Genomic DNA, 27,624 nt, shown 5'->3' on the forward strand with positions numbered 1-27,624 from the left:
GAAAATGTCTCCGGTTTCTCACATTTCTTTAAGGCGTTTTGATTCAAATTGGGCCAATCTGATAAAGATTTGGACCTTAACCAAGGTAGCCCATGAGTGGCGCTTGCCTAGTGGAAAGGCATAAATCAACATAGAGGTTGTCATTAGCAATGACACAAATGGCTCACTGAAGCTTTGGACCCGGTTAAAAAAGAAAAGAAAAATGATTTACATACACAAAGAATGGAAAGCTAAGAATGAAATTTGGAAGTTAAACTTGAAAGTTAAAAAATTCTGCACAGAAAGGGCATAATGATTTAAAATGATTTTATTGATCTGATCCAGTCTTTTAGCATGGACCTGTATTTCTGAAGTGGGGTGGAAGGTGTTGGGGGGGTTGGGGGGGTAAGACTCTGACAGGAGGTTGACAGAAACAGAAAATTAAGACCAGCAGGTCAGACATTATATTAATGAGATGAACAAAATTAACACCATTACCAACATAAATAATAAAATCCAACAAAACGGACCAAAAAATTAACCCTTCCATTTCTTTCTTACCAAATAAATACCTCCAGATGAGACAGGACCTTACGGTAGAATTGCACAGAATCAATCCAGATGTACACACACATGCGAGCACACGCACACGCACACACACACACACACACACACACACACACACACACACACACACACACACTACAGTCACCAAACTCTGTGCCACGGCAGTGTGTATGAGTGGGGCAGGATTAGGCAGTGTGGGTATGAGTGGGGCAGAATTAGGCAGTGTGTGTATGAGTGGGGCAGGAGTAGGCAGTGTGTGTATTAGTGGGGCAGGAGTAGGCAGTGTGTGTATGAGTGGGGCAGGAGTAGGCAGTGTGTGTATGAGTGGGGCAGGATTAGGCAGTGTGTATGAGTGGGGCAGGATTAGGCAGTGTGTGTATGAGTGGGGCAGGATTAGGCAGTGTGTGTATGAGTGGGGCAGGATTAGGCAGTGTGTGTATGAGTGGTACAGGATTAGGCAGTGTGGGTATGAGTGGGGCAGAATTAGGCCGTGTGTATGAGTGGGGCAGGATTAGGCAGTGTGGGTATGAGTGGGGCAGGATTAGGCAGTGTGTGTATGAGTGGGGCAGGATTAGGCAGTGTGTATGAGTGGGGCAGGATTAGGCAGTGTGTGTATGAGTGGGGCAGGATTAGGCAGTGTGTGTATGAGTGGGGCAGGATTAGGCAGTGTGTGTATGAGTGGGGCAGGATTAGGCAGTGTGTGTATGAGTGGGGCAGGATTAGGCAGTGTGTATGAGTGGGGCAGGATTAGGCAGTGTGTGTATGAGTGGGGCAGGATTAGGCAGTGTGTGTATGAGTGGGGCAGGATTAGGCAGTGTGTATGAGTGGGGCAGGATTAGGCAGTGTGTGTATGAGTGGGGCAGGATTAGGCAGTGTGTGTATGAGTGGGGCAGGATTAGGCAGTGTGGGTATGAGTGGGGCAGGATTAACACCACCCATGCATCTCTCAAACTCCATGTCTCCATCTCTCCACTTCTCTCTCACATATACATACTCTCTCACACACATTCTCCTCCTCACATGCGCGCAGACACACACACACACACACACACACACACACACAAAATCTCTCTCTCTCTCCCCCCCGTTGCAGCAGCTCTTGTGCAAAGCAAAGGTCACTCTTTCCACTTCATATAAATCATATTCAGAAGCGACACAAAACAGGATAATCAGCGAATAGCCCTCAGATATATACACAAGATCATTGATTTTTCAATCATTTCTTTTTTGTACACGATTGATCTTCTCTGTAATTACCGTTATACACACAGCATAAGGCTGGGTCACATTCCACTTTTTATTATGCAGAAAACACAGAAACGCTACAGAGCTCTGCTCCCTGGGAGAAAAAACAAGCTAAACTGGGGGTGGTCAGAATTCAGTCTTAAACGATAATAAATGGTCATATAGTCATACAAGGGTGAGCTGAACCCCGAAGGCCACTGAGGGTTTGTACCATCCGAATGCCAAGAGGAGTATAAAAATCACACCAGCGTGTTTCGACTGTTCAGGGATCAGCTCGGGCCAGAGGCTGACCCTGTACAGGAAGGGCAGCTGGGCAGTGAAACTGTTCTGAGATCAGTAGACGGGACACCGTAAAAAGGCAGTGACTCAACACACCAGGCCTGGGACCTGTTCAGCGGAATGGGGCGTAGCTAGCTTTCATTCTCTTGGAAGTTTCAGTGGCGTTCAGATTGGGATCTGGCCTCAGCTGAGTGTTACGTGAGCTCGGGAGAGTCCTGCTGTCCCCCAGGTGAGCACGATCCCGCTGGGCCCCAGGGTAAAGGGCCCCAGGGTAAAGGGATCTGCGTTATTGACTTCCCCTTTGACCTTCAGTGACCGGCTCATAAACTACATCCTTTTCAGTGCCAGACAGTCACTGATATGAATGGGTATGGGAGGAGGGGGTAAAGAAAGTAAACTGGCACTATTATGAACGTCGCCCTCTGGTGGCCGTTTCAACCTCTGCAAGCCTGCAGTCCCAAAGCAGACGGAGAACTCAGGGGGGCTTCGCGGTGCAGGGCGGAGAATGCGGGCTGCTCATTTGGGGGTGCCGAGTTTTTTGGGCGTGCCGGGCCTCTTGCTCTGCCACAGTTGGTTGGGGATGGTGAAGGCGTCCACGCTCATGGACATGGTTTTGGACGGGATGGCGGTGAACTGCTTGCGGTCGGAGCTGTACTTGTAGATGGACTCCACCATGCCGGCGCCGATCACGCGGGGCCCGATCCCCGTCACGCGCACCATCTCCTCCGTCTCCGGGATCATGGCGTACACCGCCCGGAACTGGCAGCTGGAGTCACGGAACAGGATCAGGAAGTGGTTGGCCGCGCACTTGTCCATCTCCTAGAGAAAAAGAGAAAGAGAGAGATTTGTTTTCTTTAAAAAAAAAGAAACTCATCAATTCACGTGATTCTCAATAAATAATCTTCCAGTTCCAAAGAGTCGTTCACAGAGAATACCGTAAATAAAAATACCATACACATAAGATACATAAGTACACATTAAAAAAACACTCCTACAGCAAATGTAAACATTGCATTAACAATATAAAAACATCTCATCAAAAAACAATGAAAGAGTGAGAGAAAGAGAGAGTGATAACTGAGAAAAAGCCACACGACGGTGACAGTGACAGATGGGAAAGGAAGGGGGAAGAGAGGGATAGAGAGCGATGTGAAGACACAGGAAGGGATAGAGAGACACAGAAAGGGATAGAGTGATAGAGAGACACAGAAAGGGATAGAGGGCGATAGAGAGACACAGAAAGGGATAGAAAGGGATAGAGCGATAGAGAGACACAGAAAGGGATAGAGAGCGATAGAGAGACACAGAAAGGGATAGAGAGCGATGTGAAGACACGGAGAGGGATAGAGAGCGATATTTAGACAGAGAGGGATAGAGAGCAATGTGAAGAGGGATAGAGAGACAGAGGGTTAGAGAGCGATAGACACAGAGGGATAGAGAGACACAGAAAGATAGAGACACAGAGGGATAGAGAGCGATAGAGAGGGATAGAGAGCGATATAGACACAGAGGGATAGAGACGCAGAGAGACAGGGATAGAGAGACGCAGAGAGAGAGGGATAGAGAGACAGAGAGACAAAGAGGGAGGGATAGAGAGCGATAGAGAGGGATAGAGGGATAGAGGCAGAGGGATAGAGAGTGATAGAGAGACAGAGGGATAGAGAGACAGAGAGGGATAGAGAGCGATAGAGAGACACAGAGGGATAGAGAGACAAAGAGGGATAGAGAGACAAAGAGGGATAGAGACACAGAGGGAGAGAGAGCGATAGAGACACAGAGAGAGGGATGTGCAGTGTGGTCTGGGCTCTGACCTCCAGTATTTTGTTTTTCTGCGGTTCGTTGACCTTCCCTGCCAGGCAGCAGCGCGACAGGGCATTATGGATGATGTACTTATTGGACTTAAAGCTCGGCTCCTTGTACAGCTTTGGCCCTGAGAGAGAGATAGAAAGAGAAAGGGAGAGAGAGGGAGAGCACAGGAATAGTGAGGCTTCCAGTCAACCTAAAATCAGCATCAATCATTGTCTCAGCAATGGCATTACATTAGATTGGTAATAAACCGATTATCCTATGAGTTCAATATTAACACAAGTAACTCCCAATCTGAAAGAGAACTACGGAGTGTTGGGCAGAATGTTTTGTTTGGTGTCACATGCTGCTTTACCGGTGTACTCTGGGATTGATGCAGGGGAAGAGACAGTGGAAGCAAGGTCCCAGTCCCTCTCTCCGTTCTGGTGGGACAGTCGGCTAGGAGACATTAGCCTTGCAGGCGAATGGGATCGGCTAGAGGGGGGAGAGGAGAGTAAGTAACGGCATGTAAAGGCAGATACATAGGGGTAGATGCGGTGTGTGTGTGTGTGTGTGTGTGTGTGTGTGTGTGTGTATGTATGTATGTATGTATGTGTGTATGCGTGTGTGTGTGCGTGTGTGTGTGTGTTTGCAAAGAGTGAACGCTGTTGATTGGAGTATGGTTACCTTGGAGATTTTCTGATGGTCAGAGTTCCAGTGTTGCTGTTGTCATTGGCCAGTGTGGAAAGATTGTGGGAGGAGTGAGAGTAGACCTTATTCATCTTTGTGCCTGGATAGAGAGAGAGAGAGAGAGAGAGAGAGAGAGAAAGAGAGAGAGAAGAGGGGATCAGAGACCAGGAGCCAAGAACAGAGATGGAGCTACTGTGAGGCAGGGGGATTAATGGATGGAGATACAGTAATGCCAGATGAGCCGATAATATTAACATTAATGACAGATGAGGTGATAAAAGATGGAGTAGCAGTGATGACAGTAGTGTGGTGAGTAAAGTAGGAGTACTGAAGGTCAGAGGTCATTACCCATGTAGCCCTTAGCAGGGCTGCGCGAGAGGGCGGAGTCATCGCGGAAGAGCGATTTGGGCCTCTGCTTCTTGACGCCGCGTACTGTGGTGGGCCTCTGCCGCAGAGCCTTATCCAGATCCTCCATGATCTTCAGCTGATGCCGCCGCTCGTACTCCAGCCTGGTGAAGTCTCCCCGCCGCACGGGCGTGGCCTCGGCCGGAGGGGTACGGGTGGCCGGGGGCGTGCTGGGGGTCCGGGGCCGCTCTTCTGAAGACGAGGGCCTGTCAGGAGGGAGAGAGAGGGGGAGTTAAAACATTACTGATGTAAGCTGAATCAAGAGCATTTCTTACCTGTGTAGACAGAGTTTGTGTGTGTGTGTGTGTGTGCGTGCGTGCGTGCATGAGTGTGTATATGAGAGAGTGTGTGTGCATGAGTGTGTGTGTGTGCATGCGTGTGCGCAATAGATAATGTGTGAAAGACAGTGTGTGTACTTTACCTTGACTCTCTCTCCTGCTCTCTCTTTCTTTTCATCTCCTCGGCTCTCTTCTGCTGCTTCTCGAACAGAGCAGCCCTGCGCTGAGCCATCTCATCCTCCGGACGAGCTTCATCCTGCACACACACACACATACACGCGCACACGCACGCAAGCACATACGCACACACCATACAGTTAATTTACATGTGTCGCCTTCCATAGTGTTTTGTACAAAGACCCATCATTTATTCATTTGCCTCTACTCCACTGAGATTTGTAAAATCACATGTGGTTAAAGTGCACATTGTCAGATTATTGTCAGGGCATTTTTATACATTTTGGTTATTACAGCAGTGTTTATATATAGTACACCCCCATTTCAGGGCACCGTAATGTTTGGGACACAGCAATGTTATGTAAATGAAAGTAGTCATGTTCAGTATTTTGTTGCATATTCTTTGCATACCATGACTTCTTGATGTGTGACCTATCAACATCGTCAGAGTCTGGATGTCTTATTTTCAGGCAATACTAAAACCCTTTGCATTTGAATGGCTCTCTATGGGAATTGGGGGGTGGGAGCTTGCTGCTGGCTAAATGGCCAAATTGAATTTGCATCATATCTCAGCTCATGTTATTACTAACATGTTATCTCCAAAGCTAAAGTAGATGCACGTTTTGAGGCCAGATATGAAGCCAACATACAAAATGACCTCTAGATACAAATGTATTATGTATTTAGGGCTTTTCCTTATAATGTTATGGACCCATTTTTCATTGCGACACCCAGTCAACTCTAAATGGCACTACGGGCCAAAATGTGTGAAGCTCAGAATTTCTCAGAGTTCTATACGTTATCATTATCTACCAACACAGAGAAAAATAAATGGAAGAAGCGATGCAGCTGACAACAAATTCTATCCCCCTTACAAAACTTATCCCCTCCAGGGTCACTTTTCCGGTTCCGTCTCTGCAATGACGTCAATCATATTTGTTTACTGCTGTGTGTAATAGGATCTGCATCGGCAAGCTAGCGATGCTTCTCTTAATATATAGTGCTTCATATGGAATATCTTGATTATTTATATATATTGAACCACAATATAGGCTACATCTAGCTAGCTAGATAGAAAGATCCCTAGCTAGCTAGGAATAAAAAACAGCTATGGCTTATCTTCCTAGTTAGCAAGCGATCTATCCGTCTGGCTGTCTCACTAGCTAGATATTTCTTATTTTGCTAGCTATGGAGATAACTTAAATATATCTATATATGTCATGCTTATCTACTTCTCTACATATATTTATTGCTGAATGGTTTGCTGTCCGTTTCACTAACTAGCTAGCGGTACTGATATTAGTCCACCGAGAGATGAGCACTAGCTATCGCTATCGCGATCTTAAACTGTAGGGAAATTGTCAATTTATATGTTTCACTAACTTACATACACCAGACTAAATAAATGCTTATTGACAGAGTAATGACTAAGTGTATGCCGTTCACAAAAAGACACGCTAGCCAGATGACGCTACCAAAACGCATCAGGGGAATGTATCTTATAGATAGCATCATAGCAACCAACAGATAAAGCCTGGCAACCACGCTGTCGACTTGACGCTAACTCATGACGCTAACTTACGCATGCGGGGAAGATAACCGGAAACCGTTTTGTAAGGGGGATAGAGTTTGTTGTGACACAGCCTCCTGGAGTCGGCCCGGAGCGGCCCGACGGACGCGCAGAAGCGCTTTTCTCACCTTGAAGAAGAAGCCGACGCCGCCTTTGGTGTCGGGCTCCATCTGATCGCTCATGGAGTCGGAGAAGGTGTCGTCGGCGTCGTCCGAGCCGCCCCCCCGCAGGGAGGAGAGCGAGATCTCGATCAGGCTGCCGCGGTTCCCCCCGAAGGCCGCCGGCACGTCGCTGTCGAAGGAGCACTCGGAGGGGGCCCCGGAGCTGCTGCCCGGCCCGCCCGGGCCCCGGGGGGCCTCCAGGTCCAGGCTGAGGAGCGCGGGGTCCGGGGCGGGGTCCGGGGCCGGGCGGGGGGGCCGCGGGGTCCCGATGGTGAAGGACGAGTTGGTCTGCACCTGGCACAGGTCGGGCTTGACCTTGCCCAGCCGCGGCAGGGAGTCCACGCTCTGCTGGGTGTTGAGCATGCGCGTCAGCTGGGGCTTCACGTCCAGCGGTCGGCTGTGCTGCAGCTTGGGGCTCTTGGGAGGGGCGGACTGCGCCCTGCGGTGGGAGACCTGGGGAGATTTGGGGGGCGTGCAGTAGCTGGCTTTGCGGGAGGGCGAGGGGGACGGGGGGGGGGCGGTCGCGGGTGGACTCGCGGGACAGGCGGGGAGGCGGGGTGGCGGGCGCGGGGGATTTGGGACTGGCCGCGATGACCCAGGCCTTGTTCGCCGAGGGGTTCTTCTTGCGGACCAGCTGGTTCTGCTGCTGGGACAGCCGCTGCATGTCGCTCTGCAAGGAGCTGAGTGCCGCCGTCAGGCGCGACACCGCGTTGTTGTAGTCGCCCAGCGGGGCCGCCCCCTTCCCCTTGTCCTCCGACTCGTCCTCCCCCGATCCCACGCCCTTCTCTCTCTCCAGAGGCTCCACCCCGTCCTCCTGGTCCGTGTCGGCCCCTTCCTCCCGCCGCTCCTCGTCCTCCATGCGAGCCAGACGCTCCTCCAGGGAGCGCTTGCGTTGGTCACCCTTCTCTCCGGCCCCGTCCCCCTCGCCGGCCTCGCCCTGGCCCTGGCCCTGGCCCTGACCCTGCTTGTTTAGCTGCAGGAGGGCGGTCTTGCCCAGACGCTCGCGATGCTTCTGGAAGATGGCCTCGATCCTCCTCTTCTGCGCCTCGATGGCGCGCCGCTTCTCCTCCAGCCGGGCCCCCAGCTCCGTGGCCTCGGTGTTGAGGGCGGGGCCCCGGCCGGGGGGCTCGTCGGCGGGGGACGGGCTGGACGGCGGTCGCCTCTTGCGCTCGCCGAAGCTGGTCATCTTCACGCCGCTGTCGGGGGGCGTGGACTGCGTTTTGGGCAGGTCTTCGGAGGCGTCCGAGTCCACGCTGCCGTCCCGCAGGACCGAGTCGTCGTCGCGGGAGCCGTCCGAGGCGTGCCGGTCCCGGTCCCGGGGCCTGCCGCCCGGCCTGCTGGCGCGGGGAGGGGCGGAGCCGTCGGGGGAGTGCAGGTAGAACCCGTCGGGCGCGCCCTCGGGGTGGAGACGGGGCTCCAGCTTCACCTCGTTCTGGATGATCTGGAGGGCCTCCTCGATGGTGGGCACGTCCGAGCCCTCCCCGTGTGGCGCGGGGCTGGGCTGGGCCCCCCACGTGGCGCGCTGCTGGGACAGGGGCCCGTTGTGGGGGGCGGGGGCCCCGGGGGTCTTGCTGAGCAGGTGGCCCAGGTCCTCCGGGGGGGAGAAGGGCGCGCGGGGCAGGCTGTCTGAACTGACCGAGCGGGGAACCGGCTTCCCCGTGACGATGTCCACATCGCTGTCCAGACCGAAGGGAATACTGAAGGATACACCTGAGAGCGGACGACTGGGGGAAGGAGGGAAGGACCGGAGGAGAGAGAGGAAAGAGAGAAAGGTTAACTCCATAGCTAGCTAGATGGCTGTGTAGTTTATGGGGTCACAATGGAGGAACTTATGCGTTTTGAGTTGTCTAGCAACAGGAAATGGAAAGTCTGTAGATCTGAGAAATATGCAGAGCTGAAACCCATGGTGAGTCAATGATTATAATGCTACATTTTTCAAAAAATAAAATTACTCAATCTATTTTTTAAAATATGTATAGGTACATAATTAGTCGTAATATGTAACTCCTAATGCTATGCAGTTTATACACATATCTATCAGATGTCTCTCTGACATTGTCTGGCTTGCCTGACTTTGTCATTTCTTAAAGAAAATATAAAAAACAGGCAGCAATATATATATATTTTTTAAACAGGCAGACTTATGTTAATTCCTTATGGAACATTCAAACTTGGATTCCAACATTTATCCTACCTTATAGACTTCTTGGTCCATGTTCGGCTTGTTCCTACATCTGACAATGAGGTAGACTGGGTCAAGGAGCCTGTCCACACAGATACACAAGGGTGAGTACACACGTACACAGACAGACAGACAGACAGGTACATGCACGCACACACGTTGGGTGGTTACCTGGTGTGGTCGCTGAGATAGGCAGGAAAGGCTGGTTGAAGATGGTAGCGGGAGCACTGAAACACAGACAGGAAGTTTAAGCTTCCAGCACAAACACCCACAAGGCACTGCAGACACAGCTGTGACGCGATGCGCAGGTGCGAGGCTATACCTGTTGTTGGGCCCGCTGCTGGTTGTCTTGTAGTTGCTCAGCTCTGAGGTATCTGAGGGAAAACAGACATTTTCAACATTTTAACAATGTCTGACTGACACCAGGCTAACCTTGTGGCAGCTCAAGAGTGCCTCGGCTCCTCACACACTCAAGACCAGAGCAGACCCTTACAGGAAGCCTGGTGAATCCCACAGCTCCAAACATAAACACCAGGCTCCACCTACATTTGCTCCAGGCCCCACCCATTAAGTTCCAGGTTCCATCCACATAAATACACAGGCCCCACCCACATGCATTTAAAGCTCCGCCCACATACAGGTGCAACCTATACCCAAGTGGCTAAGGTACATGACTGGGATCCGGAAGGTTAATGTTGTTATTATTATTATTATTATTATTATTATAAGCTCCAGGCTCCACTCACCGGTAAGGTCCAGGGTCTCCAGGGGTTGGACGAAGTCTGGCCTTCGCACCTCGAACCACTCCAGGAGCTCCGCCACCAAGCTCATGATGTTCACCTGCCATCACACAAACAGACCCAAACACAGTCAAATCACCGGCACACATGCAAATCAGTCATGTGAGCAGTGCACAAAGCAAACACAGTCCTGTGACCAGTACACATACATACACCAGTCATACACCAGTCATGCACCAGCCACACAGATCTACAAATACACTTTTCTCATTAATGCACTGGAAATAGAAAAGTAGAGTTTTCGAGTGTAATAAACAGGCAGTACTGTGGTTATATAATGGCGTGAGTGGTACACTGAGGTATGCTATTGGTGGTGAATGGCTCCAGAGCACCGTGGATGTGTGAGGGGGAGTACGGGTGTAACATATTGGAGTACTATGTTTGGTGGAGAGTGGAGACGGGAGTTCTTTCCTTACCCTGAGAATTGGTGGGCTGTACAGCAGGTCTTCCAACACTAGGGGGCAGCAGTTATTCAAGAAAGTGTCACAGAACTTTCGCATGAGCTGCAGGTTATACATGCTGTCTGCTGCCAGCATATTATCCTTCACACAAATCTCTGAGAGAGAGAGAGAGAGAGAGAGAGAGAGAGAGAGAGAGAGAGAGAGAAATTAAGTAACCTACTTAAGTAAATGAAAGCCCTCTGTACCAGTGTACATATGGGGTGTCAGTATACATATTGTGCTAGCCAATGGAATATTGCATTCCCGAGAATGCAGGATATTAGAAAATCTGTGCTTTACACAAATTCACTTGCGTTCTGATAAAAAGGCTAACTATTTTTGCCATGGAGACGGTGAGTGCAGTGAAGATTCCGAGTGGGCAGCAGAGCATGCTGGGAGAATGCGCTCCTGTACTGGGTGCATCGGGTAGGTTACAGAAGTAGCCTAGGACTGGACCAGCATGTAAAGCACTGGTGATTTTCTGTGTTTCTGTGTTAGTGGGTGTGGCCTTCTGGGTTTTGTCATTACTGATCTTGTGGTTTTCTCCTAGGCATGAAACTGGTTTGGATAGTTCTCTCGAACTATCTTTATTGTTTTTGTGCGTGTGTGTGTTTTGCAGGTGAATGAGAAATCGAAGGCGATTACTATGAATACTCTGTAGCGTGGCAGTGAGAGGGGGGAGTGTGACTGAGAGAGAGGAGACATGGCTGTGCATGGCAGGGACTGTGGGACACAAGCTTACCCTCCAGGTTAAGGAGGCTTGGACAGTAGAAGTGGATGACCGTTGCAAGGACAACTCCATCAGAGAGGTCCTTCACTCCCGTTACCAACGGCAACACTGAGGCCTGCCTAGTCAGCAACTTATCCTTCTTATACCGGGTCTGAGGGAGAGGGAGGGAGAGGGAGAGGGAGAGGGAGAGGGAGAGAGGGAGAGAGAGAGAGAGAGAGAGAGACATGAATGAAAGCATTAACTGGTTCATTAGTGTTAAGTTGTGTTTGCTTGCTGTGAAGGCCTGGAAGAGCAGCTTGCTGAAGTAAATTTAAAGTTTAGCAGTAGGGGAAGAACAGGACATGGCTTTACACACTGACACCTACAGGTAGGAGGACCTTACAGAGCAAAACCACTGTTGCGATAAAAAAAACCATGCCTGGACGGACACACACACACACATATATATATATAATATGTACACATACATATATATACACACAAACACAATGTGCACTGATGTTTCCTGTACATATCCAACGGGTAAATACTCTAGATGACTGTTCCAAACTCAAACCTGTAAACTCTATCCATGCCTCAATAAACATGACAACAGCAATAATATTCAGAAGATACATTTACTCGCAGACTGCATCGACGCTGCACACACTAAGCTTTACCACGGGGGTGCCCATGTAGAGCTTCCCATTATCCTGGTATTCACTCTGTCAGTCAGGAAGCAAAGATGCTTACATTATAACAAAAACATGAAAGTTTCCAGAAATATGACCCACTGTGTGTAACATTACAATACTGTTGGATATTTCAGGCCACGTGGGTATTATGGGGACCAGGGCTCTTGTGAGGACAAGGAGAGAACAGAGAGAAAGACAGGACACAGACTTACAGGGACCAGTTTCCAGTACCAACGGGAAGGACACTGTGAGAGAGGAGCAAAGGATCGAGGGAGAAGAGGAAGAAGAGACAGATGGGAAAAGGAGGAGAAAGAGGAATGTTAAAGATATGCTACCATAGAAAAAGACTGCAGAATTCAGTGAGACAGCAAAGATTCAGAGGTCAAGGAGTGAGGGTGTGTTGGGGTGTCTGTGGGTGTGTGTGTGTGTGTGTGTGTTTGTGTTGGGGGGCACTCACAGAAGGCTGGCTGGACTGCAGGTCTGTATTGGCCGCTCTCTCTGTAATCTCCCTCAATTTCTGATTCACCTGCAAAACACACACACACACACACACACAAAAATAATAAACATAACTGACCAAACCAGTTTCATGCCTACGAAAACCACAAGAGCTACAGTAATTAAAAAACCCCAGTAGGCCACACCCACTAACACAGAAACACCTACCCGATTCACCCAGTACAGGAGCGCATTCTCCCAGCATGCTCTGCTGCCCAACTGCTCCGCCCCACTCGGAATCTTCACTGCGCTCACCATCTCCATGGCACCCACTGCCATCAGTGAGTCAATCACTGCCAGGTGGGAACTCTGGACCAATCAAAACAGAGAGGGAGAGAGTCAGAGCTGGAACAGGCCACATCATAAAACCCCACCCCAAGGTGCAATTCCAACTATAACACACAACCACTTAGTCACTAAGTCACTGCCCTAATCCCTTTGTTGTTACTTATGTTTGTTGTGGTCAGAATCAAACTAAATATAGCCTTGTTTAAAAGCATAACACCCAGAAACCACCCAACAGGCAAGCATGCACGCACACATGCACACGCACATGCACACGCACACACGCACACTGACACGCACACGCTTCAGTTGCACTCCCATGTTAGGGACTCCAGCTCGCGGATGTGAAGCGGATTTTCCCTGATTATCTTGGCGTCTGCATGCGCAATCTCATAGAAATACACTGTATATGCACAATATCTGCATCATATCACCACATATTAATGCTTCTCAACCTACGAATAGTTTTACTATTGTTATTAATTATTTTAATTCAGATTATATTTTAATATATGCCCAAATGGAAAAGGGAACTGAGACTATCACCATTGTGGGATGAATGAAGTTAAATCAAGTCATACATTTTCACTGACTAACCACAGACTAATTAAAGACGGTCACATTTAAGAGATAGGCCCATTAGCTGGGATAAAGGTTGCCATCCTATTTGCTTGAATATAAACAGGCCACAGTGGAGAGAAAAAATATAAAAGCCTCCAACAGGTGTCCCCAGTTCCACACTGAGTCACTAGTGAGGTTTTATGATTGATTTATTTACTGTTTTATTGAATGATTAAAGAACAGAACAACCAAAATAAGATCAACCAACAATTTTCCATACATTCTGAATAAAACCCAGCAATAAGGTGCCTGCTGTGTGTGTGTGTGTGTGTGTATACATTCAGATGCGTACATATCCTTCAACCCGAGAGTGAGTGTGTTTGCATATGTGTCAGCGTGGATGAATCATTCTATGAGGTGGAAGATCATCTAGTAAAGGTCCGACTCACTCTCCTCCATCCCTCTTTCTCTCCTCTATATCTCTATCCATCTCTATATACCTCCCTCTCTCATACATACACACACACACACACACACACACACACACAGCACTGTTCAGTGAAATAGGTAATGATCAATCTGTTCTCTGTGCTTCCACTTCTGCATGCCTACTCTCTCTCTGTTCATTCCCTCTTTCAGTCTGCTCTCTCTCACTTCTCTGTCCCCAGTTTCCTCGTATTCCAGCATGACTCATGAGCCGAGACAACAGCACTCTACCTGAGGATGCAGGCTGGGCTCACACAAACCACAAGAATTACACGCCTGTGTGTGTGCGTGTGTGTGTGTGTGTGTGTGTGTTTATGCGTGCGTGTGCGTAGACTGCTGGTGTAGCAATACGACAAAGAAAAATATACACCCAAATTCCAATATAGCTGCCAACTGCTTCTTTAAGTTATGTAGGCAGACCTGAACCATAGCAGCTACCCGCCCACTCCATCGACGGTAAACACCAATACCAGGAACAGTATTCAGTATTAATTCTAAAAATCTAATAATAAAGGTTAGGCCAATGTATATACACACACTGCACACACACACACACCACACTTTACAAAATAACTGTCACAATATGCAGTAGGAAGGAGAGGCAGAAAGAGAGAGAGAGGGGGCGGGAGAGAGATGCAAGTGTGTCTGAGGGGAGTTGAGTGTGCTTGAACGAACACACAGGCTCGAAATGATAGACGTGGAAAACAGAAGAGCAGAAGCTGAGTCAGGTAATAAGAGCCCTGAGTGAAAGACGGGAAAGTAGTGAATAAGAGGAGAGAACATTATTTACCATATTTTTATAAGCAATGTGCAAGAGAAAGAGAGAGAGACACACACTGTAATGAGGTCGTGTTTGAGAGAGAGTTTGTGAGTGTTTGTGTGTGGGTGTGTGTGTGTGTGTGTGTGTGCGTGTGCGTTCGTCTGTCTGTGTACGTAAGCAAGAGAAAGTCATGGGTTTCACGTTGGGCCTCCAGAACTCACTAAGCCAAATCACAAGTTTCACTAATGAGAGAGAGAGAGAGAGAGGGAGAGATGGCGAGGGAGAGAGAGAGGGAGAAAGCGCAAGCAAGCACACGGGAATAATGAGCACAAACACGCTGCCAAATCGCCCGTAACAACCCAACAATCTCCCCCACAATGCACCTCACCACAAGCCTCGGCCCAGCATTTCTCCCTCCTGCCCGCTCTCACTCAAAACAGCCACTGAGCGCGCTCCGTACACACAGAACGCTCCGTACACACAGAACGCCCGTAGGCCCAGGAGCTTCAGCACATGATTCTGCTATTATACGATTCTGTTAATAACTCCCCTACAGATTCAATGTGTTCCTGTACACAGATTATTCTCTTATTCACCTCTCTACAGCTTCAATGTGTCCCTGTACACAAATGATTCTGTTGTTCACCTCTCTACAGCTTCAATGTGTCCCTGTACACAAATGAGTCTATTATAAGCTCTAATCAGCTTCATAATATTCCGGTACACAAATTATTGTAATTAATCTCTTTTCAGCTTCATGTATGCAGCATCCGCAATGTACATTTTCGAATGGTAGAGTCATCAGCCGGTCTTCAGCCTCCAGCACCCTCCTCCTCCTGAATGTTAGGGATATTGTGTGTAAACAGTTCTGCTATGGGACCTCCTCAGCACCGTTTACGTAACAACAAAGAAAAAAAAAAAACCTCAGTGAACCTCAATCTGATTAACCTCTGCCCCTTCCCCCTCTGGGAATGGATTGGGGTGGTGGCGGGTGGGGGGGGGGGGGGATCCACGGGTATCCTATCTAAGCCCTGCCACGGCTATGCTGCTACAGAGTCGGCTAACGGCAATAATGCTAGCCGCTTAAATGCGCCGGCCACACTTTGTATTCGTTGCCACTACGTGCTTCAGACAGCCATTAGGTCACAGCTGAGTGAATATTCAGGACTCATCCCGTAAACACCACTGCCTGCACCGCGCACACAGCCGAAACGCAGCCGCAACACAGCGGCAGCCAGTTGTGACCTCCGACCTACGGCTTCAATCACCCGCAGCATCAGAGCAAATTAATAAAGGACTGAATGGATAACCCATAAAATGGAGCCAATATTCATAATGCTGGGATGTGCGTTTGTGAGGAGTGTTAGCGCGGCATGCCTGAGAAGTGTGGGTAAGCCTGTCACATCAATCCTGCGTTCACCCGCCGATTTATCCCTGAATGACGGAAATGGTTACGCTCATTTCTGGGTCTGAATGTCCAACCAAACAGAAGATATGAGCTGCCTGAAGTTCAGTTTTGAGCCACAGGACCATAGCCCCAGCACTGACACAGGGTTACTTGCTCGTGTTTCAAAGGCCACTAACATGCTTGTCATTGGTTTTTTTGAAGACGTTCTTCTGAAAACGAAAAGGTAATTCTTTGATCTCGGACCTAACCTACACTCGGACTTTGCTTTAGCCCAGACCTTTGTTGACATCTAAAGGCATTTAGGTAATGGCTTTGCGCATTTTTCTTAAATAATTTGTAAAAAGGTCAACAGGAAATGGATTTCATATTGTTTGAGCACTGTGTGTGAGTGATTCGCCATTTACATTTGAGCATGTTAGTGACACAGGTCGGAGTGTAAGTGATGCGTTCGTCTGTCAGTGACATGTGTGCGGCATGTGCTGTGTGCGTGTGCGTGTGAGCGTGTGCGTGTGAGCGTGTGTGTGCGTGTGTGTGCGTGTGTGTGCGTGTGAGTGAGCTGTGTGTACGTGTGAGTGTGAGTGTGCGTGTGCGTGTGAGCTGTGTGTGTGAGTGTGTGCGTGTGAGTGTGTGTGCGTGTGAGCGTGTATGTGCGTGTGTGTGTGTGCATGTGAGTGTGTGTGTGTGCATGTGAGCGTGCGAGTGTGTGTACGTGTGATTGAGTGTGTGTGTGTGTACGTGTGAGTGTGTGTGAGTGGGCGTGCGTGCGTGCGTGTACGTGTGAGTGTGTGTGTGTGTGTGCGTGCGTGCGTGCGTGCGTGTGTGTGTGTGTGAGAGTGCGTGTGTGAGTGTGTGTGTGTGTGTGTGTGTGTGTGTGTGTGTGTGTGTGTGTGTGTGTGTGTGTGTGTGTGTGTGTGTGTACGTGTGAGTGTGAGTGTGAGTGTGAGTGTGAGTGTGAGTGTGAGTGTGAGTGTGCGTGTGCGTGTGCGTGTGTGTGTGTTTGTGAGTGGCGTGCATCAGGCCGGGGGTCAGTAGATGTGCTGTCTGCGTAGCAGATTTACACTAATCTTCAGAGAGATTTATCCGCCATCCGCGGAGGTGGGGGAGGCGTCCCGCCCCTCATCTACTGGAGAGAGAGGGAGGGAGGAAAACAGAAAAACAGGGTAAACACAGAGAGAGAAAGAGGGAAAGGGCAAGAGTGAAGGGTGGGATGGGGAGAGAGGGAGAGAGAACAGCAGAGAGTGAGGAGGGGAGAGCGATGGCGAGAGACAGTGAAGAAGGAAGGGCAGAGAGAGAGAGAGAGAGAGAGAGAGAGAAAATGGAGCACAGGGTAGAACATGCCAGGCAGTGTAGGGCAGTCTGTGGTTCTGGCCAGAACAGACACGGCTGCTCCGCTCCCCTAATGCGCAGCTCTGACCCACTTTCCAGCCTCTCTCCAGAGCCAGACCGTACCAGCAGAGCGCATACATCACAGCACAGCCAGACCATAGCAGCCGAGCACAGATATCACAGCCAGACCATAGCAGCTGAGCACAGATATCACAGCCAGACCACAGCAGCCGAGCACAGATATCACAGCACAGCCAGACCACAGCAGCCGAGCACAGATATCACAGCACAGCCAGACCACAGCAGCCGAGCACAGATATCACAGCACAGCCAGACCACAGCAGCCGAGCACAGATATCACAGCACAGCCAGACCATAGCAGCCGAGCACAGATATCACAGCCAGACCACAGCAGCCAAGCACAGATATCACACCACAGCCAGACCACAGCAGCCAAGCACAGATATCACACCACAGCCAGACCACAGCAGCCGAGCACAGATATCACAGCCAGACCACAGCAGCCAAGCACAGATATCACAGCACAGCCAGACTATAGCAGCCGAGCTCAGATATCACAACACAGCCAGACCACAGCAGCCGGCAGAGATATCACAGCCAGACCACAGCAGCCGAGCACAGATATCACAGCACAGCCAGACCATAGCAGCCGAGCTCAGATAGCACGCTGATAAAAACCATTTAACGTAAGACTGTTTACCACGACCGGCAGACAGTCCCAGTCGAGCAAAGATCCTTCCCTCAGCCCCACCCCATTCAGCACAGAGAGCTTTCCCAACATGCCTGGCATGGTCAAGGTCAATTTGATTAGAGGGTGCTTTAGTCTGAAGGTCATTATGAGTGAAGAAGTGCAGCAACATTTGTGTGAGCAGAAATGGACTCATTAGCCTGCCTCCATTTTACATTACGCTAACAGAGAATAGCCAGGTCCTTCTGGAACCGCCAGCACACACCACCTCAAAGAAGGCACCTACGCTTCAGCAACTGCTGATACTGTCAGATAACCCCCATTATTTTAATGCCCAACCCCCAGGTCCAGTACGCACTGCACTTAAGCCGTCACAGTGTGACTCCACTAATCCCAGGGGAGCAGTCTGGCCACAAGGGGGGGGGGCGTACGTCTCTAATCTCCCCGAAAAGCACACCCTCCCCCCTCACCCACACCCTGGATCTACAGTGTCGCTCTTTGCTTTGGTTAACTCCACACTAACAGGCACTTAGACTCGATTACAATCACCACGGCCCTCGAATGAAACAATAACATTATGCAGGAACAGCAGGCCAAGGGTTCTCACCATTCTGATTGGCTTCGTCTGCAGGTCGGCCTTGGTCACCATGGCGTCCTGGTCTCTAGGAGACAGGCCTCGGCTGGCGAGGAGGCTCAGGAGGGCGCTGGCGTCCCTGCAGGCCGTCGTGTCGTCGGGCCGGGTTCCGGCCGGGTGCAGCAGGCCGTAGGCGCGACAGTACAGCTCCGACGACAGGAGCAGCCGGGTGACGGGAGGCTTCATGTGCTCCTGCTCATACTGGTCTGTGTAGAAGGGGTCCCGCAGGTCCGCCGGAACGTTCTCTACAGGGAGAGGGGAAGGACACACAGAACCGCGTCAGCCTACAGCATGGTGTTAAGTCTACAGGGACACACAGCGTGGTGTTAGTCTATAGGGACACACACTGTGGAGTTAAGTCTACAGGGATACACACTGTGGAGTTAAGTCTACAGGGATACACGGGGTGGTGTTAGTCTACAGGGATACACAGCGTGGTGTTAGTCTACAGGGACACACACTGTGGAGTTAAGTCTACAGGGATACACAGCGTGGTGTTAGTCTACAGGGATACACAGCGTGGTGTTAGTCTACAGGGATACACGGCGTGGTGTTAGTCTACAGGGATACACAGCGTGGTGTTAGTCTACAGGGATACACAGCGTGGTGTTAGTCTACAGGGACACACACTGTGGAGTTAAGTCTACAGGGATACACACCGTGGAGTTAAGTCCAAAGGGACACAGCGTGGCGTTAGTCTACAGGGACACACAGTGTGGAGTTAGTCTATAGGGACACACAACATGGTGTTAGTCTATAGGGACACACACTGTGGAGTTAAGTCTACAGGGATACACAGCGTGGTGTTAGTCTACAGGGACACACAGCATGGTGTTAGTCTACAGGGACACACAGCGTGGTCTTAGTCTACAGGGACACACAGCGTGGTGTTAGTCTACAGGGACACACACCGTGGTGTTAGTCTACAGGGACACACACCGTGGTGTTAGTCTACAGGGGCACACAGCGTGGTGACACACAGTCGAGAACACGCAGCACAGCCTGTGTCTACAGGAACATACAGTATCAAACTCTACAGGGTCATACAGTACAACATCTCTCAACAAGAGCCACACAGTGCACACATCCTCACTTTTGGGGGGACAATCAGCATAGCATCAAACTCTACAGGGACACACAGTATACTGAACAGTACAGCTGAGGATGCCAAACACACCTGACACACTTGTGCTGAAAAACCTGTTCAGCCACATCAGAGGCAAACAACCCACCCTAAATATTACACCTGTGGACAAACTAAACACACACCACTGAAACTCAAATAAAAGACTCAAATGACGAAAGACGCAGGGAAAGTTAAACTCCGGGTGAAACACAGGCCCAGGCAGCCTGAAGCTATTCTTCAGCTGTTGACACTCGCTAATTACCTGTTCACACAGGGTCTCTCTCGGTCACGTTCGCTCTTAAAATTCCAACATGAATGTGTTCCCAGAGTGCATCTTTATTCAGTAACTGGAAAATACACTTTCCTCTTCAGTAAAATATGCTAGATTAATGTTTTTCTGGTTTACGCAGCGTGTTGTGACACTTTGCCGTGTTAACACTGCGATTGTGTAACTGCGCTCCTTGTCCTTACAGTGCAGGTCGGTTATAAACTGCATTCTCGCGGCCGGGAACTTTGAGAATATCTTAAGCCCTACGGTTATGTAAACCTGGGGCCATCTCCACCTGCGGCTCTCTACAACTGCACCTCTGTCTACACCTGCAGCTCTCTACAGCTACAGACACCTGTGTTCCTCTACCACTGCAGTGATCTACACCCGTAGGTCTGTGTGTCTGTGTGTCTGACCCTGGCCATCTACGCCTACACCTGTTCTCCTGTGGAGGCCTACGCCTCGGTATCTGCCCACACTTTGGTCACCTACACCAGTGGCTCTCCACAGTGCTCTTTTGTACCGAGTCATTCCTCCTTTGAGTTAAGAGTGAAAAGAGGCTTATGGAAAGCAGGATGCAAACGGAGAGATGCGGTCGATAGAGCCTTCAGTTCCCTGCAGGACAGGGCCAATGAATGACCTGTTTTGTGTTCTCACCTAGACGCACAACACCTGTGCCATTCACACTAAAAGTGCTGCTAGTTCAGAACAACATTCACACTAAAAGACCAGGGCTGTGTGTTCAGTACAACATTCACACTAAAACGTCAGGGCTGTGTGTTCAGTACAACATTCACACTAAAACGCCAGGGCTGTGTGTTCAGTACAACATTCACACTAAAACGCCAGGGCTGTGTGTTCAGTACAACATTCACACTAAAACGCCAGGGCTGTGTGTTCAGTACAACATTCACACTAAAACGCCAGCGCTGTGTGTTCAGTACAACATTTACACTAAAACGCCAGGGCTGTGTGTTCAGTACAACATTCACACTAAAACGCCAGTTTGGTGTTCAATATAACATTCACACTAAAAGACCAGGGCTGTGAGTTCAGTACAACATTCAGATAAAAGCACCAGGGCTGTGAGTTCAGTACAACATTCCCACTAAAACGCCAACACTGTGTGTTCAGTACAACATTCACACTAAATCTCCAGCACTGTGTGTTCAGTACAACACTCACATTCTCAGTGCACTACCATCTACACTCCCTCTCACTGCAAGTCCACTTGATTTAAAAACTAAAATTGCAGTGGTGCCTCTCTCCCCGTTCCCTTTTATTTTGCTTCCCGTCTTTGGAATTTCAGATAAGCAGGGGGCCAAAGTTCACAGTGACTCTCAAATACACCATGACAAACACATGCAACACACATATGTATACGCACGGGCGCTCACGCACACACTGAACACGCACCCCGTCATTAGCAGTCACCACCCGCAAGCAGAGACGGCCCCTCTGATTGGCTGAGCGGGACACAGGCCCAGTGATACCAGGTTATTGGGTTAAATCGATAAATTGATAAACCAAGTTAGGCCTGCCAGCATCACAAAACACAACAATGGACAGTGACAGTAGGGCAGAGCAGCTGGATTAACTCTGAACACGACGGGTTTGCTGGAATTTTCTGCTGGCCAGAATCCTGCCGGGTAAAGCTCCGCCCCTCCGCATTCACTCTGCCAGAGCTGGAACTCTTGTTGTCATAGGAATGGTGAACATTAAGACTTCCTGGTTTAAATTAAAGGGACAGTGCAGGAACAGAGTTTACATTGACTGTGTATGTGTGCTACGGTTCCAGCAGACACCATTATCCACTCTGTGCCACAGGTGGAGCAGGAGGTCCCTTGTGGCCTTAACCCTTGGGGTACGAATTAATCATCCTTAAATTAATAAACAAAATGTAAAAAATAAATTAAAAAAAGATATACAACCTTCTTCTGTCTCCAAAATATTACCTTGGGGCAATGTGTTCAAGAGGGATGTTATATACCTGTGCTACTGCACATCTTTCTCACACAACCGCTCAGTCAACAACCCAGGAGCTCACCTGTCATGTGACCTGTACTTCATCTACGCACACACAAACATAGCATCATCTTGAACAGCCTCCCTAAAGAGCAGCTTTGATGCAACAAACAAAACTCATGTGTCTGTACTGCAGCACGCATGCTACATTCAGCGCTGTGTGCTTCAGTGTGCATGGTGCAGGTCTGTGGTCCAGTGTGCATGGTGTGGGTCTGTGGTCCAGTGTGCATGGTGCTGGTCTGTGGTCCAGGGTGTTGGTCTGTGCTTCAGTGTACATGGTGCAGGTCTGTGGTCCAGTGTGCATGGTGCTGGTCTGTGGTCCAGTGTGCATGGTGCTGGTCTGTGGTCTACTGTGCTGGTCTGTGCTGCAGTGTACATGGTGCTGGTCTGTGGTCCAGTGTGCATGGTGCTGGTCTGTGGTCCAGTGTGCAAGGTGCGGGTCTGTGGTCCAGTGTGCAAGGTGCGGGTCTGTGGTCCAGTGTGCATGGTGCAGGTCTGTGGTCCAGTGTGCTGGTCTGTGGTCCAGTGTGCATGGTGCGGGTCTGTGGTTCAGTGTGTGGGTCTGTGGTCCAGTGTGCATGGTGCTGGTCTGTGGTCCAGTGTGCATGGTCTGTGGTCCAGTGTGCATGGTGTGGGTCTGTGGTTCAGTGTGTGGGTATGTGGTCCAGTGTGCATGGTGCTGGTCTGTGGTCCACTGTGCATGGTGCCGGTCTGTGGTCCAGTGTGCATGGTGCGGGTCTGTGGTCCAGTGTGCATGGTGCGGGTCTGTGGTCCAGTGTGCATGGTGCGGGTCTGTGGTCCAGTGTGCATGGTGCAGGTCTGTGGTCCAGTGTGCAAGGTGCGGGTCTGTGGTCCAGTGTGCATGGTACGGGTCTGTGGTCCAGTGTGCATGGTCTGTGGTCCAGTGTGCATGGTGTGGGTCTGTGGTTCAGTGTGCATGGTGTGGGTCTGTGGTCCAGTGTGCATGGTGCAGGTCTGTGGTCCAGTGTGTGGGTCTGTGGTCCAGTGTGCATGGTGCTGGTCTGTGGTTCAGTGTGTGGGTCTGTGGCCCAGTGTGCATGGTGCGGGTCTGTGGTTCAGTGTGCATGGTGCGGGTCTGTGGTTCAGTGTGCATGGTGCGGGTCTGTGGTTCAGTGTGCATGGTGCAGGTGTCAGTGGTGCAGCTTGCATAGTACGCGGCTCTGTCCTTTTAAGAGTCCGAGTAGCAGGTGCATGCTGCAGGTGTGTGTGATCACATGCAGTCTTCACTGCCAGTGGCGAGACAGCGCGGTGCTAAAGAGAGAGGCTTGAGTGCAGGTTCACACACCGCTCTTTGAGAGAGGATCACCTTCACGCAGAGCAAAAGGAGACGAGGGAGCCGGAAGGAGAGGAGAGTGGGAGGGGGCGAAAGGAGAGAGGCACAGACACAGGATCTACACACGGCTCTGCTTTCAGCCCAGTCCCCCCCCCCAACCCCACTGACAGGGCTGCCAGTCAGGGCTGGGGGGAAAACAACTATGAGGTTTTCAAATGTAAACTGACACATTCATTCAGCTATGGTTGCACTTTCAACTACAACGGAGTTAAACTAGATTGGACAGTACTGTACTGGGTTGGGCAGGGCAATGCTGTGCTGTGCTGAACTAGGTTGGGCAGGGAAATGCTGTGCTGTACTGTATTGGGTTTGGCTGGGCTATGCTATGCTATGCTGTGCTGTGCTGTGCTGTACTGGGTTGGGCTGGGCTATGCTATGCTGTGCTATACTGGGTTGGGCAGGGCTATGCTGTATTGTATTGCATAGGGTTTGACTGGGCTATGCTGTACTGGGCTGTACAGGGCTATACAGTACTGTACTGTACTAGGTAGGGCAGGGCTATGCATTACCGTACTGGGTTGGGTAGGGCTATGCTGTGCTGTACTGTACAGTACTAGGCTGGGCAGGGCTATGCAGTACTGTACTAGGTTGGGCAGGGCTATGCAGTGCAGTACTGGGTTGGGCAGGGTTATACAGTACTGTACTGTACTAGATTGGGCATGGCTATGCAGTACTGTACTAGGTTTGGCATGGCTATGCTGTGCATTACTGGGTTGTGCAGGGCTATGCAGTGCTGTACTGGGCTGGGCAGGGTTATGCTGGGCTGTACTGTACTAGGTTGGGCAGGGCTATTCAGTGCTGTACTGGGTTGAGCAGGGCTAAGCAGTGCTGTACTAGGTTTGGCATGGCTATGCTGTGCATTACTGGGCTGGGCAGGGTTATGCCGGGCTGTACTGTACTAGGTTGGGCAGGGCTATTCAGAGCTGTACTGGGTTGAGCAGGGCTATTCAGTGCTGTACTGGGTTGAGCAGGGCTATGCAGTGCTGTACTAGGTTGGGCAGGGCTATGCAGTCACACTGCGATTAAACTGTGTTTAGGCTGGTCAGGTACAGATTGTGAGAGAGAAATGCACGTCAGGAAACGAGAACAGCAACAAACCGATGACAGAGCAGGGATCATTAGAGACACGACTCAGGGAAGATGTGCTTTTATCTGCTTCACACACACCACACAAACGCACAAACAAGTAAATCATAAAGCACAGATTTCATCATGTTGCCCAGTGATAGAACTGCATCCTGAACCGATCACTCAGCCAGCGTGTCGGGGCTCACACTAATCTGGTTCGGCCGGATCAGGAGGCTTTGCCTGCTCAGGAACGGTCGTCCAGAGGTCTCTCACTGTAATGGTCTAACCAGACCAGCTGAGCCCAGGCAAACGGCCCCCCATCGACAGCATCACACACCCGCCCATACGCAGGCACACACGCCCAAACCAGTCGAGCAATCACAGTGAAGTCCAAGATGTCACACACTCTCACCTGCACATGGGAAAAATTGTGAATCCAGCCCCTTGCTAAACACACGTGCTTTAAATAAATGGATCACTGGTCCATAGATCACTTTAACGCGCTCATCCCTCAAGAGCAGAAGGCATATCACACAGAAGCCACTTAACTGGCTGGAAAGCAAATTAAGTTTCACAGGCAGGTTAACACCTGTGAATGCTTCAGAACCAGCCCAGGCTGCAGAGAGGAATGGCAATATTTCTAAATACTTTGGTGTATGAAAATACATAATTATATGGATTCTAACGAATGCACCAGCAAGTCTTGTTGACTAAACATTAAACGATCCCGCGTCATTTCACCCTTTGTTAAGGACAGGACGTGCAGATTGAGCGGTTTCCACTTCCAGGAGCACTGGTGTGGTACCGCCAGTTTCTACTTCCAAATACAAACATAATTTCAATGAAGGAAGCGGCGGAATGCAGCCAGGCGGAATTAACGGCGGCTCAGAAACTTTACACAATAGGCCCATTTTAAAGCCTGTTTTTAACACAGTCTGGGCTGCTTTTGTCCGCGCTGCTGCTCCTGGAAATCCACAACAGGGGAAAGGTCAGACGAATCGCAGGTGAACAAATGCGGCCTGTTTTTGCGATGTGGGGAGGGTGAGGACATTAAGGTGTCATTCAAGATACAGGTCTGCCGAATACAATTGAAATGGAAATCGAATAACCAGTTAGTATAATGAGTTGGGTAAACTGGGGTTTCAGGTATAATTGTCTATGTTGGAAGGTATGCAGGCATTGAAGATGCTTGCATAAAAAAGACGGATGACACAGATTCCACGGTCTCCACGAATCTGGAGACAAAAGGGTTTTGTTTAGCTAGTCTCGTTGTACTCGGGTTTCCAAGAAAGATAGACGAGCAAAACCTTATACTCAAGTGCGTCTCCCCACGTGCCATTTTAATGAGAAGTGACCGATACCAACAACTTGGTCCGTCAGGACTAATCTGAACTGCAGCCATGACAACAAATCCGGAATTCGGACCGCAGTATCGATCAGCTACCTTGCCTACCTCAGGGAAACGCAATAGGCTACCGAGCAACGACTATTGATGACAGCTAGACTCATCGCTCATCGCCCATTGTGCAATACAGCTTATTAAACCACACAGGAGTGGAGTCGTGCTCGTGTGGGTTTCTGTAATGTTGTGTTTTAACCCAAATCCATTTAGATTTACCGTGGGCGTTCATTTCTACAGAAGATTCTCCAGGTGGGTGTGCATCTATTAGTCTGTAGGCTACTGATTAGTGAGCATTGGATAATGTCGGTTTATGTGTACACGTCTTTTAACATCTATTCTGGTCTTTCAAATCTGATCATTCACATGTTGCCCCTTTAACTATGGATTTCACAAATCACCACAACCGCAATGTTAATTCGGGCTACGAGTATCCCGAGGTAGTCTTCGCGTTGAAAAAACATTAGACTAAAGGAGTCGCTGAGTGTTATCACTACACTACAAGGTCTGACGGACGGGCCACGAAGCAATTTCACAGTGGTATTAATTAAACACATCACAATGCACGATTTAGTTTATAGCAATCTCGAGCATCCCCAATATCAGTTTAACAACATGGAATAGGCACATTCCATATGGTTATCTGGCCTTATCAAACCTTTTTTGTATTCTTGAATATTTGAGAGAAGTAAGTTTGCTTTAGTGGCCCATACGATTGCACTATCCTTATGCTATGCGACAGCTGACGATAAATCGGCTTAAATTCAAGCGTAATACATTCCTGACAATAGCGACACAAGCAACAGTAGACAATTTAAAAATAGGCTATGCGATTTCATAACAGCAGCTAGTCATTCGCATCGGTTAACTACATTTCGGGGGGGGGAAACTGGTCGTGATAGTAAGTGCATTTATGTTTGGCATAGGTTTGTATCCCGTGACAGAGCAAGGGCAGTTATTCTGCTTAAAATACTGAGCTAACCATGCTCGCCTACCTCTACGGTCTTTGTGTACCAGAAATCGCTGAGTCCACACTCGAATGTGCAGTTCACCTTCATGTGCTACTCATTACAACTGACAGGCGAGAAACAGGGTCTGGGAGTGAGAAACGTTGAAAATAAGAATGTATAGACATATATACCTGGAGTTCCATACGATTTCGCCAGAAGCCATCCCAGACTAGCACATATTTTGGCTCGAGTAAAATCGTACTGATCCGAAGGTTTTACGTCCGGGACCACGAGAGTCCTCCTCGTCGCATTTGAATCCACCATAGTAGAATCCATGGACTGGCCGAGGGGAGGGGAATGGGTGACAAACCGAAAAGAGGTAGAGGCGAAAGAAGAAAAAATAATAATCAAACGGTCATCTTATTCGTATCCCAGAGTGCTGGAGCAGAAGAACACGAGTGTGTTGGCGTTTCAGTCGGCTTAACGTTAGAAAAGAAACATGCAAAACCGCGGCTTTCGGTTCTTGAAGTGTGAGGTCGTTTGTTGAGAAGGTGATATCTGTTGTAGAGGCGAGGCCCCGTCGGCTTTAGTATAAAAAAAAAAAAACTATATTATATATTGACCTGGATTTGCCATACGCCCATCGTAGCGTGTTTTCCGAGCCGCGGAAAGCAGAGCACTGTAGCTGGCCGACCAAATTCCAGGTGATCCACGTTCACGTCACTCACTTCGTCAATGTCCAATCATGTTAGAGGGTGAGGGGCAGGCAGCTAGTATGGGCGGGCTTTAGAGCGTGTGAACGTAA

General features: G+C 49.6%; 1 protein-coding gene across 1 annotated transcript; it reads right to left on the bottom strand.

Annotated features, from left to right (window-relative positions):
* Positions 1-1,825: 1,825 nt before the first annotated feature.
* camsap3 (calmodulin regulated spectrin-associated protein family, member 3) lies at positions 1,826-27,533 on the bottom strand. The gene is given in 19 exon segments (XM_061224108.1): positions 1,826-2,889; positions 3,882-4,000; positions 4,232-4,350; positions 4,543-4,645; positions 4,894-5,156; positions 5,372-5,484; positions 7,104-7,656; positions 7,658-8,860; positions 9,331-9,400; positions 9,490-9,545; positions 9,641-9,692; positions 10,065-10,158; positions 10,535-10,674; positions 11,301-11,439; positions 12,420-12,488; positions 12,629-12,769; positions 18,603-18,874; positions 27,011-27,158; positions 27,443-27,533. Coding segments are annotated over 19 exon segments (3,978 nt in total). The 5' UTR covers positions 27,464-27,533; the 3' UTR covers positions 1,826-2,586.
* Between the last annotated feature and the right edge of the window lie 91 nt (positions 27,534-27,624).

Source organism: Conger conger, chromosome 16 (genome assembly GCF_963514075.1).
Source record: "Conger conger chromosome 16, fConCon1.1, whole genome shotgun sequence".
In the NCBI taxonomy this organism is placed as follows: Eukaryota; Metazoa; Chordata; class Actinopteri; order Anguilliformes; family Congridae; genus Conger; species Conger conger.